The sequence below is a fragment of the Panthera pardus genome, unplaced genomic scaffold (assembly GCF_024362965.1).
Source record: "Panthera pardus isolate Hobbes unplaced genomic scaffold, ASM2436296v1 HiC_scaffold_3, whole genome shotgun sequence".
In the NCBI taxonomy this organism is placed as follows: domain Eukaryota; kingdom Metazoa; phylum Chordata; class Mammalia; order Carnivora; family Felidae; genus Panthera; species Panthera pardus.
The window spans coordinates 15,382,947-15,398,461 of NW_026526876.1; the positions used below are offsets into that span (position 1 = coordinate 15,382,947).

The following is a 15,515-nucleotide window of genomic DNA, read 5'->3' on the forward strand; positions in this document are numbered from 1 at the left end:
GACGTGTCTCGGTTTTATTGTTTTCTCCCCCCCCCCCCCCAACTCGAGCAGAGGGAAGCGTAGCCCCGGGAGAGAGGACCCTTTCTTCCTCTCTCCTTGCCCATCCCACCCAACCCCACCTTGGGCCCCGTGGGCCCGGGAGGATCCCCGCGCCGCAAAGGCCCTTCCCCAACCGGGGGAACTTCCCAACTAGGGGAGGGGGGAGAGACGGGCCCCGGAGGGAGCGGGGTGTGACCCTCCTTAGCCTCCTGGGGTGGGGGGTGGGGGTCGTGCCTTTCCTCACCCAGCGGCCGCGTTTCTCTGGGGCCCAGGTGGAACTCGGGGACCCCAGGAGGACGGGCGCGACCTCTCGGGTCCCCTTTCTTCTGGCGGGGCTTCCCCCCGCGCGCCCCACCCCTAGGCCCGACGTCGCTGGTCCCCGAGGCCCGGGCGCCCCCAAGCCGCGCGCCCCGGGTCATTCGGCCTGCTTCCCGGTGCTGTCGCGGGACCCGCCCCCCAGACCCACCCAGCCTCGCCAGCGCTCCCCGAAATGCAGCGCCTCGCGCCTATTGATTGAGGAATTGAATTCGCGGGTATTGCTAGGCAACTGACTGCTTGGAGCCGGCGCAGAGCAGGCTGATGTGATTAGTGAACCTGGGCTGCCGCGGCGCAGCCCCGCGCCCCCCGCCCCCCGCCAGCATCGCCGTCCCCGGCCTTCCTGGGGTGTAAAAGCCCCAACGCCGGGCGAGGCGCGGTCGGGGGAGAGCAGAGCGCAGGGTGGGGATGGGGGGGGTTCTCGGCCCTTCCGGGCCCAAGAAGACTTTGCTGGGCGCGGGCGTGGGGCGGCAGAGGAGAGCCGCCTCCCGGACCCCAAGGCGGCCACCGCAAAGTCCCAATACCTCCCCCGAAGCCGCCGCGGGCCTTGTCGCGCAGGGAAGCCCCGACCTAGGCGCCCTGGCAGAGCGCGAAGGGAGGGGCGTGGGGACGCGTTCGCCCGCGCATCTTCTGTCCTCGGCCAACCGATTGGGGACCCCGCCCTTGACGGTGCTCTCCGCGCCTCCTTCCCCAATTCTGAGAGCCCAGTGGGAGGATCCGGGAGGTGGGGAGCGACCTGCGCCGGCGGGGAGGTGGGGGGGGGGGTGGTGGAAGGCTCTGGGCAGCGGGTCTCGGGGCCTTGAGCGCCCTACGGGCTTGAGGGGCCCGCGCCCTCTGCGGGCGGAGTCCGGGGCGGGGATGGAGTGGGGAGGCCGGCGAGGGGCGCGGAGGGCGACCAGCCCCTGAGCTGTGGCCCAGCTGCTCGGCCGGGACTCCCTCAAGCGACCTCTCCCGGGCGTCTGGACAGCGGAGTGGGCTCATGTTCGGGAAGAATGGAGGGCTCCGACTCAGCCCCCACTTCCCGGCCACCTGGGCACCGGCACCCTCTGCGTTGACCGAGAGCTCCTTCCGCGGTCTCCGTTCCCTGGGCAGGTTCTCCGGGAAAGCGACCAGGGGGGGAGGCCTTGGCCCGCGGTGCCGCCTCCGTCCTGGGTCGGCTCGCCTGCGTCCCTAGGGCCGGGCCGGCTCCTGTGGCTGCCGCCGGTTGAACTGGAATCTTTGTGGCTCTCTGTCCCTTTGGTGCTCACAGCGCACGGATCCTGGTCGAGGCCCTGTGCTGTGCGCGCGAGACCCGACGGCGAGAAGGCCGGCACCGGGCGTTTCGGGGGCTCAAGCTCTGATTTCCTCCTCTCACCAAAAAGTCCTCCAGGCCCAGAGGGGGCCTCGGATCCAGCTGGAGTCTGGGATGGGAGCTGCTCCGTGCTTGGCGGCGCTCCACGGCGTCCAGCCTCGGGGGCCTGGACACGGGGAAGAGGCCGTGGGTTGGGGCCGGGGCTTTCTTCCCAAGACTTCGGAATTGGAGGTAGCCAGGGGCACCCGGGAGCAGTCGGGGTGGGGATCGCGCCATTCGGTCCCCGGGGGCAGCTCGGAGCCCGAGGTGGGGACTGTCCCCCCGCGCGTCCCAAGAGCCAGAGGCTCGAACTCCGCGGGTCGCGCGCGCCCTCTAGAGGCGATGGCCTCAGTCCCTCTCCCGGCGCCCACCCCCTCCCGGCCTTTCGATTCGCGAAGTGCCTTCCTGGGTTTCCAAATGAGCCGGGAAAGACTCGTCTCCCCCACCCAAAAGCGCGCCACAGTGGGCCACGGTGGGCGCCCCCTCTGCGCCCCTCCCTTGCGGACAGGAAGGGGGTGTTCAGCCGGCGGGATCCGCGTCCTCGGAGCCTTGCTGACCCATCGCGCCAGGCGCCCTGGGGCTGGACCCGACAGCGCGGGGCTGAGTCCGGGGGGAGGCCGAGGGCCGGGCCGGGGCCCTTGGCAGCCCAGCCCATTCTTCTGGGAAGGCGGTGGATTAGGCCATCAGATCAGCGGCGCAGAAACGAACAAAGGCCGGTGTGGGTCAGGGCCCCGCACCCGTCTGGCGGAGCCTCTGGACAACCGGGCTCCGCTCGGCTCGTCTACTCCTCCCCGGCCATCCCCACCCCTTCCCGCAGCTCTCAAAAGCCATAGAGAGAGGACAGGACGCCTAGCGTCATCCCTGCCCACCTTCTCCAAAACAAAACAGCTCCAGCGTCTGCAGGGACAGCGAAAGAACAGGCCTGGAGCCCTCCCTGCAAGAGCCTCACGTCAAATCCTCAGGCCTCTTCTGGAGAGTGGGCTGCGTTGGTATTTGTGGTGGGAAGCTCTGCCGGAAGGAAAACGTTCAGGCCTTTGCCCCAACTAGCCTTTCAACTAGTGGTGGCCAGCAGCCAGACCCCTCTTCTGCCTCCACTTCAAAGGGAGCTCGGTTCTCCCTGGAGGCTGAAATTTATGAACAAATTCGTGCGTTGGGTGATGCAAACCTTACAGACCCAGGGAAGGTTCGTAATGAGCAATCATCTCTTTATGATGAGCTACGAGCGAGGAGCACAGTAGCAGCAGGGACTGGAAGCCTCTGGAGCGCCACGGTGACTCCCGTGGGACTTTATAGCCGGTGCCCCACGTGGTGGACTCTAGGGTTTGAGTAACTTTCCAACACAGGATCTTTTTTTTTTTCTTTTTTACTTAAAACGTCACTTTCTGGGAGAGGTTTCAAAGTGAGTTTATTCTGTATGGCAGCGTCCCTGGCTTCTACCCACAAAGTGCCAGTAGCGACCAACACTGCCCCTGCCCCCCAGTTGTGACAGCCAGAATCCTCTCCAGACGTTTCCAAATCACCCCGTGTAAACTGCCGATGGAGGGGTTCACCTTGAGAATCAACCCCATCCCTTTGTTGAGAAAACAAAACAAAACAAAACACCTTTTTCTGCTCTCCGGGAAAGGGGCTATAACCCTCTCCGAAAGCTTTGGTTTTTGTTTTTGTTTTGGTCCCATGATTCAGTCTGTGTCCAGAGATGGCTTTTGCCTCAAGAAAGGGAAAGTGAAGGCAATTGTTCCCAGGCATCACTCACGAGGTACACCAGGCGGACAAGTGAAAAACAGTATTTATTGGTATACTAAAAATTAACAGAAAGACAAAAACCTGACACCATTCACTAATGTCTTTCCCCTGCAAAATAAATTAACGTCAAAAAAACCCCAAAAAACAAAAAACCTGCAACGTATGCCTAGTGTTAGTTCTCCAAAAATACTAGAAAAGCAACCGAATCTTTAGATGTATTTGAGCAAAATATCTGGTCATCTAGGCACACTACTTTGCCCCTCCTCCCACCCCTCCCCCCAAACCACTGTGGGCTTCCTGGGGGAAGCATTCTAACTGGTAGGTCCTGATTGAATATGGGGGCTGGGCTGCTCTGATTTCAACAAAGATCGTAAGCTTCCCAGGGCCATAACCTATTCACTTTTGTCCTTTTAAAAAAGCGAACAGCCGTAGTTTAAAGCAATTAGGAGTGGCGTACATGAATTTCTTTTTTTAATTAAAAAACACAAGTCAAGCCAGCAATCGGCACTGGTCCAAAGCTCTGGTCCTTCCCATCTCCCCCTAATGAAACCTCTAGGCCCAGGTCAGAACTTTGAGCGTAACCGAAACAAGGAACGCTCTTTTTGGTACCAAAAAATATATATAAAAATAGGTCAAATCCTCTTAAGAGGACAGACTGGGCACTTCTTCCTATCCGTTACGAGCAAACAAAGACACGACAGTATGAAAACACCCACTCAGCATACACTGTGATGCGGTCCACGGAGAAGACCCTGCAGATTAAAGACACGAGGGGTCTCGAACCAGACGGAACTGATGGATGCCCAGCCACACACACACCCGCCCACCCACACGCACACCACACACATGTACACATAGCAGCAAATAAAAAAGTACTACTTTTATTGGTAAACGTGACGGTCAACTCTTCAGTGAAGGCAGTCATGCCTGCACGCGTGCGCACACACACACACCCTTTTGAACACGAACCACGTGAAGTCAGAAGCACCAGAATGAAAACCACACAACACAGCAAGGCAAAGTGGCTGGGAGTAAGGTGTTTGCAGATTCGACTTTGGGATTATAGTAGCTGGTAAACAGAAAGGCACCGCATCGGGGTTTGGTGCAGACACACGTTTGTCCGACAGCTCACGGGAGCCCGGGCTGTCCCAGAGGCCTGGGGAGCCGCTGCTGCCTGGCTTTGCCGCCTCTAAGGCAGCACAGTGCCTGGCACAAAAGGAGCTGAAAACCCAGGAGCCGGTGAGCCCCCCTGAGGGGGAGCCCTCTCTTCACAGCCAGGGAGCACGTGGGTGCCTGGGAACCGGAGGGGGAGCTGGTGCCAGTGGCCCAGTGTGCCGGGACCCCTTTCTTCCAGACCGTGCAGTGCGAGCCGCGATCCCTCCCTCCCACTTTCCAGCTTTTAGCCTGGCTGTCTGGGACCCCCAGCCCTCCGGGTCTGCCAAGATGGGCACCCCTCCCTGCCGCAGCCCAGCACAGCTACCGCGCAGGAAATTTGGAAGCTACATCCGGATGCCCCTTGACGAGGTCCTGGACACGTGTCTGTCCCCAAAGGCACACTGTTGAAATCGATTCAGGTTCACAAAAGCCGTCTTTCTATTTGGTGCGCAGGGTGAGGGACTAGGGGGGCTGGAGGTCTGGCAGGCGCGCCCCTCAGAGAGCAGAGCCCGCTGTGTAAGTCTGGGCTCCCCTGTGATCAAGGCAACAGGACAGAGGGCATGCCCACACCTGCTGGCTGGCCGTCACTGTCACTGACAGCCGAGGCAGAGGAGGACCCACACCTCCACTTTTCTTTTGGCATCACAAAGACCCAGCGTCCCCACTCCTTGACCCACCTTTCTGCCACAGGCCACACAAGACAGCTCCCAGACTCGGCTGTCTGGGGGCAGGCAGATTTGCCCTTTCCTGGGGGCCCTCCAACAGGTGGGGCGCCCAGATTGTGCCCCACTTCCAAATGGTCCGAGGGTACAGCCTTGCAGCTGGGAGGGAGCACACGGAACCCCCAAAGGCGGGAGGGATTGTCAGGGAGCAGGGGGGTGGTGTCCACCTGGGGGGAGAGGCCGCCGTGGGAGGGAGCTGGGCTAAGCGTCTGCCCACACTCCCACCTTCCAGGGGCTCTCAGAGGCCCTCTGTGGGACCCCGGCTGGGCTGTCCTGGCACGAACGGCAGAAAGGAGGGCAGCCAGAGACACCCTTCTGCTTCTCCCCATAATGGGGAGGCTCTAGATCAAACAGCTACGAGACGGGCCCCTCCCAGATCTGACTTCTAAGACATTTCAGTGCCGCAGTCGTTAACCTGAACCAGGCTTACAGGGCACCAAGGGAGGTCTGCAGGGCTCCCGAGCACGGCTACAGCCAGCCTACATTCAGGCCACGGCCCTCTGGTGTCGACATGGGGGCAGGGACAAGGAGGCAGGCAGACCCCTAGTCCTTGGCAGCTCAGGCACTGAGGGGAGTCCTGACTGGTGAGGTCCCTTACCTGGCCCACGGCCCATCTCCTAAAAACCTAGCTGAGCCCGCACGGCGTCCTTCAAGGTCCGACCCCCCCCTCCACCCCAACTTCCCAGTACATGTTCCTTCCCCACCGCCGGGCAGGAACGACCAACTGGATCTCTCCTCTAACAGCTGCGCCCCTGGGAAATCCAGAGGAAAGCTGACCACTACTCTGTCATCACAAGCCAGGGAGAGCGGTTCAAACAGCCAACAGGGGACGGCCTTGAGAAACGTTCAGCCAGAGACCCGGGAGGCAGACTTCCTGAGGCATACGGGAAGTGAAAGCAGAGGCCCAGAGGTAGAAATGAGGGCAAGGCCAGGCCTTGGCAAGGCATCAAGGTATGACCCTGCCTGAAGCCACAGGCAGGGCCTCGGGGAGTCCCCTCCAAGCCTGCCCTTGAAGGAGGCTACCCGGACCCTGGGAGGGCCCGGGGTACAGGGCCATCATCAAAGCAAAGCCAGAGGCCAGAGAAGGGCAGGCAAGAGCCGGGCAGCCAGGCGGCTACGGGGCATCAGTAATGTCTCAGGTTGAAGAAGCCCACGCTGGTGGGGGACTCCTTCACCGTGACTGTGATGGGTTGGCGGTGACGTCGGTGACAAAGACGTGCTCGATGAGGCTGCGGGTGGGCTTCCAGTCCTGGCTGGTCTGGACAGACACAGACAGGTTCTGTCCAGCGCCGGGCGGGGAGGCCGGGTCGGGGTCGGAGTCGGAACTGCTGTTCTCCTCTCCGGTGCTCATCTCGACGGCAAGGCCGCCTTGCGCACTTCTCCGGGGCCCGTGTGGCCCTCCTGCCCACCGGGGCCCGAGCTGCCTTTGACACAGTCCCTCTTGCCTGCAGGGGTGGGCAGAGCGGCCCCCCTAGAAGCCGGCTTCTCACTCTTGTTGGTGTCGGAGGACACGCTGGCCCCACTCCCCCCGGGGGGGGCGCCCCCGGCGCTCTTCCCAGTGGCCGGGTTGGTGGCAGGGACGCCCTTGGTGGCCGCAGCATGGCGGGCAACCACACCCACCCCCGGTGTGCCGTTCTTGACACTCTGTAAGTCCAAGACCTGGGGGCTCAGCGCCTGGGCGGGTGCGGGCTGGGGGCCCAGGCACCCCGCAGGGGCCTTGCCACCGCTGTGGACATAGGGGGGCCCCCCCGCACTCCCTCCTTCTGCTCCACATGTCCCGCTGCCAGGGGCCTTTGGGGCTTTGCTTCCCGGGGGGCTCATCCCCAGTTCCCCCTTCTGCGTCCTCACCTTGAGGTCCAGCCCGAGGCCGCACTTGCTGGTGGTCTGGGCCTTGAGCGCCAGTCTGCTGGCGGCCTGGGCCTGGCTCTGGCTCATTCGGTTCATGTAGTGCACAATGGAGCTCTGCCAGCTGATGCCACCGCGGCTGGGACTGCCAGCCACGCCCTTCATGAGGCTGGCCAGGTTCTCCGGGCTGGCCACGGCGCCGGGGGCCACCGCAGGCCTCCTTGGCGTGGGCCTTCAGGGCCGCCAGGCCTGCCACGGGGGCGCTGAGTGGCGGGGGCAGCTTGCCGGCCGGCGTCCCCAGGTCCTTCCGGGCGGTTTTCAGCACCTTGGCCAGGCTCACGGGTCTCCGGGCCGCCTTCTTGCTCTGGGGGCAAGGGCTTGCGGCCTCGCTTCTTCCGGACGGGGTCCTTCAACTCAGGCTTGGCCACCAAGATCTGGCCTTCTTCTGAGGCACTGGGTGGGTCTCGCGGACCCCGGGTGACCCCTCTTGGCGTCTAAGTCGCTGTCTTCGTCTTCGTCCGAGGAGGTGGAGGAAGACGTGGACGAAGAGCGTGGAACTGCTGGACTTGGAGGGGGCGTCGGGTTCCTGCAAAGAGAACGGGAGGGGTCACCACCTCCACGGCCGGGCCCCCGGCGTCCAGAGGGCGAGTCAGACGCCTCCAAGCCAAACCTCTGGTGGGTTCCACAGGAGAGGAGCCGCCAAGAGGGAGCGACTTCTCGGCACCTCGCTCCAGAAAAGTTTGCAAAGTCCTCCCGAGAGTCCGTGGAATGCAGTTGAAAGCAGAACCAACAGCACCAAAAACCCCAGGTGGGTCAGGAAGTCAGGGCAGAGTCAGCGCGGTCGCGTCCCCGGCACTAGGGTCGTGATGGGGACAGACTCCGCTGCACACAGGTCAGAGGGAGAAAGCGCAGGGCAACCCAACTCACGGGCCTCGGGCCAGGAGGCAGGAGAAGACGTGCAAGGGCTCCGCCATCGAACGCAAGAGGACACCCTGCTGCAGTCGTCACGCTTCCCAAGGTGACCCCTTCAGAACATTCCAGCGACCAGGAAAACAAACTGCTGCCCTCCCGTCTCCTGGGCGTCTCCCCACGTGCAAGTAACGCAGCCCGCTTCCCACTGACTTGGCGTCTCAAGAGGCGCACCGTAGGGAGGCCGAGCCAGCACGGGCTCCCTGCGGCAAAGCTCGCCTGCCTTCGGCGGGGGACAATCCAGGGCCGCCCAGAGCCTCAGGGCCTCCTCGTCCGGCCAGGCCCACCGCCTCGATGCCACTTCTGTGGTCCCCAGTTGGTGGGAGCCCGAGCCACAGGGCTGGCCTGGGTCGCCTCCCTCCTTTAAACACCCCACAGTCTCCCACATGGGACCCCCCCCCCCCCCCCCAAAGCTTAAAGCAAGGTTTCCACAGCCTCCCACAAGGGCGGTTTTTGTAAGCGACTGAGCTCTGGGCCACAGTGTGTCGTTTTGAGATCCTGGGGCAGGGCCCTCGAGAAAGGAATGTAAGACCACGGTCAAGACCTGAGGCCCTGACCCTTTCGCTCCATGCATGCCTCGGAACTGAAGGCAGGACGCTGCCACCGCCCCCAAGTGCGGCGTGTGTACCCGCGAACTGCCCTGGTTAGTTGTGTCTATTCAGTGAATGTACAAGAGCCTACGGTGTCCTTCCTGTTCCTGTGAGCCACCAGCAGTGAGACAGTGGTCAGCAGACAAGTCTGACTCTGCCGCCCACTAGAAAGGAGTGTAGGAAGGACACAGAATGAACAAGAAACCGGCTTTGGAGGGGGTCGGCCAGCGCAGGGCCCTGCTGGGGGCGGGGGGCAGGGGCAGGAGCTGGGGCTTGCTGTTGCCCTCCTGCTGGCGCAGAGGCACAAGTGAGGAAGGAAGCCTGAGGCCGGGGTCTTCTGAGCAAGGGAACGACCTCTGCGGCCACAGCAGCCCCATCCCTGTTCCCCAAAGCCCTCAACCCTCCCGCCCCACCCAGAGAGAGCGCCGGGAGGGAAGGAGCCACGTCAGGCCAGCGGCCACCCACCTTGAGCTTGGAGTGCCGGCTACAGGACATCACCGTGTGCTTCCTGGGCCTGCCCCTCGGCCGCTTGCCTCGCTTCCGGTTCTGCACCTCCTTCTCGTGTTCCCTTAAGACAGGCACCAATCAGGGTGGGAGAAGCCCCGCACCCACACCCCCTCCCACCACACGGGAACCCCAGGGCTTCAAACAGCCCGACACTCAGAGCCTCGGGTAGCTGATCGCCACCTTCACCGCCAACACCTGGGCCGTCAGTTAACGTATCCACCGCAGAGGTCTACACCCTCCGCTGTGCGATATGCTTATTGTTTTCCATCGCTCCGTTTCATTTGCAAAAGCGAGAGAAATTCCAGCAAAGCTGGGAAAGGAACACTTCTCCGGTTTTCTGACTCCCCTTCAGACAAACCTGTGCTAACCGCGGTTACTTCCTGCAGGAAAAACGTTTTATGGAACTTCTAAAACGCAGCCCGCTAGGGGCCAGAACTCCCACGTGGTGAGACCCCACCACTGCAAACGAGAGACCCAGGCAGGGAGACAAGGACCACGGGCCCCAGCCTCTCCGCAGCTGCACCACGCTCACACGTCCCCGGGGCACAGGTTGGGGGGACGAAGGACTCTGCTCTTAGAGCCGGTGCCCCTGGTACACAGTTCCCTCCCCGGTTCCTCTTCCTAGGACCTCGCTGTTCCTAGACAGTATCCTAGATTGGGAGCACTGGAGGCGCCCAGTCCCGAAGTGGCTGGGGCTCAAAGCTCACACCTCCGGGAGGACATCTCCAGTCAGCTCGGGAACCCCTGGGACTCAGGGTCGTAAAGCCAAGACAGCCGCCTCCTGCCACCCCCAGAGGAAGCTTGTACTTCAGGGCACCCCTGGGGAAGAGGCTCAATCCGGAGAAGCTTCCCTGGTAATTAAAAGAGACAAACATCACCTCGTTGGGGCCCGAAAGGGCATCTCTCAAAGAATCCAGTGAGTATAATCAGATAGAGCTCAGAGTCCAAAGCGGCCCCTAACTGGTCTCCTAAAAGGGCAGGGCCGTCTCAGGGTCTCCTCTGCCGATACGTTAACCTCACCTGCAGATTCTGAACCTCAGGCTTGCCCTTAAAAATGCCACATTACCCCACACCAAGCATGTGACTGCCAGCTCCTAGCTTCCAGGGGTGCGGGTTCTTCTGGGCGCAGAGGGGAAGGGAGACACCCACCTCCTCTGATTTCTCTCCCCCATGATGGAAACCAGACTACCCCGTACTTCGATCCTTACACCTCTTGGACACTTGCTAACCCCCAGTTCTTACCTGCCGTGCAATAATCCAAAGTAAAGTTAAGGACACACCCTCTCTCAACAGTTAGGATGCTGTCTCGCAGAGAAATGGACCAGATGCCCCCCCATCCCCCAACCTCACTTACAAGACCCGGATTATGAATTATAGAGTAGATGATCAGATATCAGGTTATTGATAAGCTTTTCCAAAGGTATTCAAGCAAGTTTAGGCTCACCTTGTGTTTGCTCACCCTGCCAAAAGCCTAGCTTTATTTTCTTCCTGTTGTCATGGCCTCTCTGGGAAGACCAAAAACACCATGCTTCAGTGGGGGGCGGGGGGAGTGGGTTAAAAAGTGGACCAGAGAACACGCTGGCCAGACTGACCCTAGACGGGCAAGTTTTTGGGCAACTAACCCATCTGCCTCTATCAACAGGGCAAGCCCCAGCAAAGCACCCACACCTTGCCTCCACCAGCGTGCTCGGGAACAGCACCCCCCCACCCCCGGACCCTCGGGCCAGGGTGGGAGGCCCACCCGTCGCCTGCCCCTCACCCCCCCTTTGCCTGAGGTCAAAGGAGGTCTCTCTCAACGCCAGTCTCCTATCTAAAAGAAAAGATGACACCTATTATTATTACAAGAGCAAATTCGTCCCGAGACTGGCAAGGGCACGCGCTCAGTCCCACCTGGCTCACAGCTTAGATGTGTTGTTTCCAGCACAGAATACCACAGCAGCCGTAACTTTTTGCTGCGCTGTTTGGGCTCCCTCTCTGAGCCTTCTCTTGCCCAACGGCACCCTCAGGCAGCACCGGGCAGCCAGGTCACTAATTTTATGGTAAACCTGTCATCCTGGTTTTTCTTAGCGCTGTTAGCAAATTACTCAACAAAAAAGGCCGACCAGAGGAACCAGAACTTTTCACAAAGGAACCGAGAAGGTTCGTTTTTGCACGCGTGGCTGTCAGAAAGGCCCAAAGCAGCACTAACTCAGTGACTTCTTAGGTCTGGACACATGCGGGCCAGCCGAGGGAAGGTGGGGTAGGGTCTCATCTGGGACCTCGGGGCTTGCTGCACCTTCAGACATGGGACAGAAGGTCCTCTGGTGACCACCGCTACTGGAACTCAGACCACAGCACAAGCCCCGGACCCCTGGAAGGCCAGCACGGCTCTATGATAGGCCACTGTGTCCCCAACGCTGTCCCCCTTCCCACACGTGGTGTTAACTTTCTCACTTCTTCTGGAAGGCCAGGAGCAGCCTCGGGTCCAGGATATTTTCCTCTGGCTCCCAGCTGTTGTGTCTGGAAAAGGAAAAAACAAGGTGTCGAGAAACACCAGACAGGCAGTGACCAGCTACTTCAGAAAACAGCCGGAGTGGGGTTGCCCTGTCGCCCTCCAATCCCTGCTGGGGGCAAGGGCACAGGGGTGCTGGGGCAGAGTGCCCCCAAGTCCTACCCGTGGCCAGGATGAATTGCTGGAGACTGGGGGTCTTGAAGCCAACACCTTAGCCTCAAACTCAAAGGGAAACCACCACCTCCACCCTCAATTCACATTAGGCTTCAGGAAAACTCCACGGTCTCCCCCCCCTGGGAGGAAAACGAATCCCAGTGAAATGGGAAGTAGCCGGGAGGGAAGCCCCCAAACCCTGGCCCGGATCCAGGAAGGGAAGGGAAGGCCGCTGCAGGATGCAGGGAGGGGAAGGCCGAGGGGCACAGCAGCGCAGCCCAAAGATTAAGAACAATGTGGCTGGCGCCCAAGTGAGCGCGGGCCAGGGCACCGGGAGGGGAAAGCAAAGAAAGAAAAGTGGGGGCCGGGAAGAAACGGGAAACGGGTGGGCCCAAGGAGCTGTAAACAGAGCCCCTTCCGGGGATGACAAACACCCTTCCTTACTTTAAAAGGGGGAGAGAGAGAAAAAAAAAAAAAAGGAGTCCTACGTCCATCAATAGAAAGCTCAGGTTACAGCGGGGAAAATGTGGACGGGAGGAGGGGGGCTCGCGTCCCGCGCGGAGGGCCGGGGCGGCCCGGGGGCACAAGCAACAAATGGGCGCGGGAGGGAAGCGGGCCGGGGGCGCGGGGTCCGGGCCGCGGCCGGAGGGGCTTCCGGGGGAGGCCGTCAGCCCCGCGCCCCGCGGGCCCGTAAACAAAGGGCGGCCCCGCGCAGGCTGCGCGCCCCCTTCCCGCCGAGCCCGCGGGGACCCCGCGAACTTCCCGCCCAGCGCGCCGACGCCCCCGCCCCCCCGCCCCCCGGGGCCGAGGTGGCGCGGGCGGGAAGGCGGGCGCCGCCGCGTCGGGGACTCACTTGGAGGACCAGCCGCGCCACTTGACCAGGTACTCCAGCTTGCCCTGCAGGGAAAGAAGAGGCGCGTGAGCCGGGGCGGGAGGGCGCGGGGAGGGCGCGGGCCGGGCCGCACGCACCTTGCGGAGCCGCTTGCTCAGGATGCACTCGGCGGCGAAGACCTGCTCGCCCACGCTGCTCAGCTCCTCCATGCTGCCGCGCGCGCCCGCCCCGACCGCGGCGCCCGCCGCTCCCCGCTCCCCGCTCCCCGCGCCGCCGCCGCCGCCGCCGCCGCCGCCACCGCCGCCGCGCGCCCCGCCGGCCGCACACAAAGCACCGCCCCCGCCCCGCGTAGGGCCCGCCCCGCGCACGCGCACCGCCGCCGCGTCCCCGCGCCGCGCCCGGCCCGCGCCCGCCCCCGCGGGCCACCCCCGTCCGGCGCCGACCAATGGGAGAGCGGGGGCGGGCGCGGGGCGGGGCGCGCATTGTTCGCGGCGGGCTCGGCCTCGCGCCCGGGGCCGGGGTCCCGCGCGCGCGCGGGGGCCGGGCCCGGGGTTGGGGGTGGGGTGCGGGGAGGAAGGGGCAACTCGAGGCCTGGGACCCGGGAGCCGCCCGCCGTGCCCCGCTTGCGCCCCGGGGCGCGCCCGGCCTCCTCCGAACTTCGTTTTCCGGGCAAAAAGCCATTGTTCGGGCCCGAACGGGGGGAAGTCGGCCGCTTCCTGCCCCGGCCTCCGAGGGGCGCTGCTGCGGGGGCCCCGCCCGCCCTCTACCCTTCCGCACTGGGGCCCCTTCTGCTTGGGGCAGAAGTCTTCTCTGTTTTGCGCGCCAGCCAGCCGAACGGGGCCGGGGGCGGGGAAGGAAGGGGAGACAAAGTACTGGGGCAGGGGAGCAGCCTAGCCTTTTCCCCCCCAAGGCGGGAGACAAAAACGCACCAAATGAAGACGCCTATTGCTCCGTGTTTTCTTGGAGCCAATGAAGAGTGGGACCCACCCCCCAAGATTTAGGGCACGCTGTTGGGAGGAAAGCAGTTGCACCTTTTTCTTACTTTGTTTCGCGGTTCTGAAGAAATGAACGTGATGGTGGGGGTGGGAGCGAGGTTGAGGAGATGATTCTAACCTAGGACTAGGTCTCTAATGGGCCCGACGGGATTTGGCGATGGTGTCCTTTGCATCAGTTGCACGTGATGGAAAGGAGACCGCGTGGAGGCGGGGTGTGGGGGTGGGGGGGGTGGCCTGGAGTTCCTCTCTGGGGTCATCGTGGGCAGCCCTGCCTTTTTATTTTCTTCTGCTGAGATCCGTATTCCCTTGAGCAGCTCCCCCTTAAATCATTTAGAGCTTGAATCAAAGTCAAACGCTGAGTAAAGGCGATGTGCATCAGCCTTAACTTTTTTCCACATCAATACAGTTTAACTCAATGAAAACCCATCTTCTGGTGTTGGCGTCTCCCTTGAATGCAGCTGCCAAGTGCTCTCCTCTGCTGAGCAAATCAGAAAGTCGTTTCTTGTCGCAGGAGAATGTCTAAAAGTAATTTTTGATCATTAAAGCCGTATTTATAAAAATTCTGCAGGAGAAATGTATTTGTCGTTGTTGTTCTAACGGAAATGCCTGCTGTAAAAATTGGGAACTGCAGGGGCCCCATCTTTCCATTTCTGGCATGTTTTCCAGTTTATTTGGTTAAGTATGTTTCATTCATTTGATATCCTGGAGAGACTTTGGGGTAACATTCGCAAACTTAGATATTGCTTGCAAAGAAGGCAGGAAGGAGGGCTCGCCTGGGTCTGGGTGGAGGTGGTGGCTCAGGTGGGGAGGGGTCTGTAGCCCAGAACCCCTGCTTGGTGGTGAAACCCGTCTTCCTGGGGTGCAGAGAGCCGCTCGCAATCTGCAGCGGTTTCTGTGGTCCCCATCTTGTGGAACCACTCAGTAAATTGTGGGCTGAAGCCAAAGGTGGTATTTATTGTAGTCCCTAAAAATAGCTGGGTCAGTTTCAACTCAGGTTTCCTTGCAGAATTTGTCTTGGGTGTGAGGTTTTTGCCCTGGAAGTTTTCCAGTTTCCTCTTGGTGATATATGGTTCCCTGGGATACTTGCTTATTTTTATTTTTTATTTTTTTTAAGAAAAGGAAGCTTAAAGAGGGGAGTTTTTTTCTAGTTTGTGTAGAATTTGATCCTAACCTATTAAAAAAAATCAATTTCCTGAAAGGCGTAAACACGTGCATCGTCAATTCCACTGTGCACCCCCAGTTTGGGTAAAATAATGTTTAGATAATTATTTGGAGAAACAGATATGACAGATTTGAGTAGAATTAAGTTAGCAGATAAATAGAGTGGTGGTTGATCCAAAATTTGTGAAATGTTCCATAAAAACAACACTGGAAGTAGGCAGAAGCAAGGAATAATTCCAGCTAATCCAATTGTGTCAAAACATGGGTTTGGGCTAAAGCAGATTCTGTCTTCCGTTTTGACTGTCACAGACTGTCGCATTTAAGAATTATTAAGACAAGTCAGAAGTAATTATTTTCTTGCTCATTCAACAAAGACTTACTCAGCATTTGCTATCATCCCGGCAAGAGTAGGCACAGCATGGAGAGTGCCTAGCAGTGCTGTTGTCTAAAGTCTTTTTTTTTCTTTTAATGTTTATTTATTTTTGAGAGAGAGAAAATGAGAGAGAGGGGACAGAGCAAGAGCTGGGGAGGGGCAGAGAGACAGGGAGACACAGAATCCGAAGCAGGCTCCACGCTCTGAGCCGTCAGCCCAGAGCCCGACGCGGGCTCGAACCCGCAGACCGTGAGACCGTGATCTGAGCCGAAGTCGGAACGCTCAAGCGACTGAG

The 15,515-nt window shown here is 60.6% G+C and overlaps 1 protein-coding gene across 1 annotated transcript; it reads right to left on the reverse strand.

Moving 5' to 3' along the window:
• Positions 1–3,452: 3,452 nt before the first annotated feature.
• Positions 3,453–13,005, reverse strand: CBX2 (chromobox 2). The gene is given in 12 exon segments (XM_019466005.2): positions 3,453–6,493; positions 6,496–6,658; positions 6,661–7,353; positions 7,355–7,507; positions 7,509–7,588; positions 7,591–7,627; positions 7,630–7,699; positions 7,701–7,735; positions 9,174–9,276; positions 11,649–11,714; positions 12,713–12,756; positions 12,829–13,005. Coding segments are annotated over 12 exon segments (1,581 nt in total). The 5' UTR covers positions 12,901–13,005; the 3' UTR covers positions 3,453–6,428.
• Between the last annotated feature and the right edge of the window lie 2,510 nt (positions 13,006–15,515).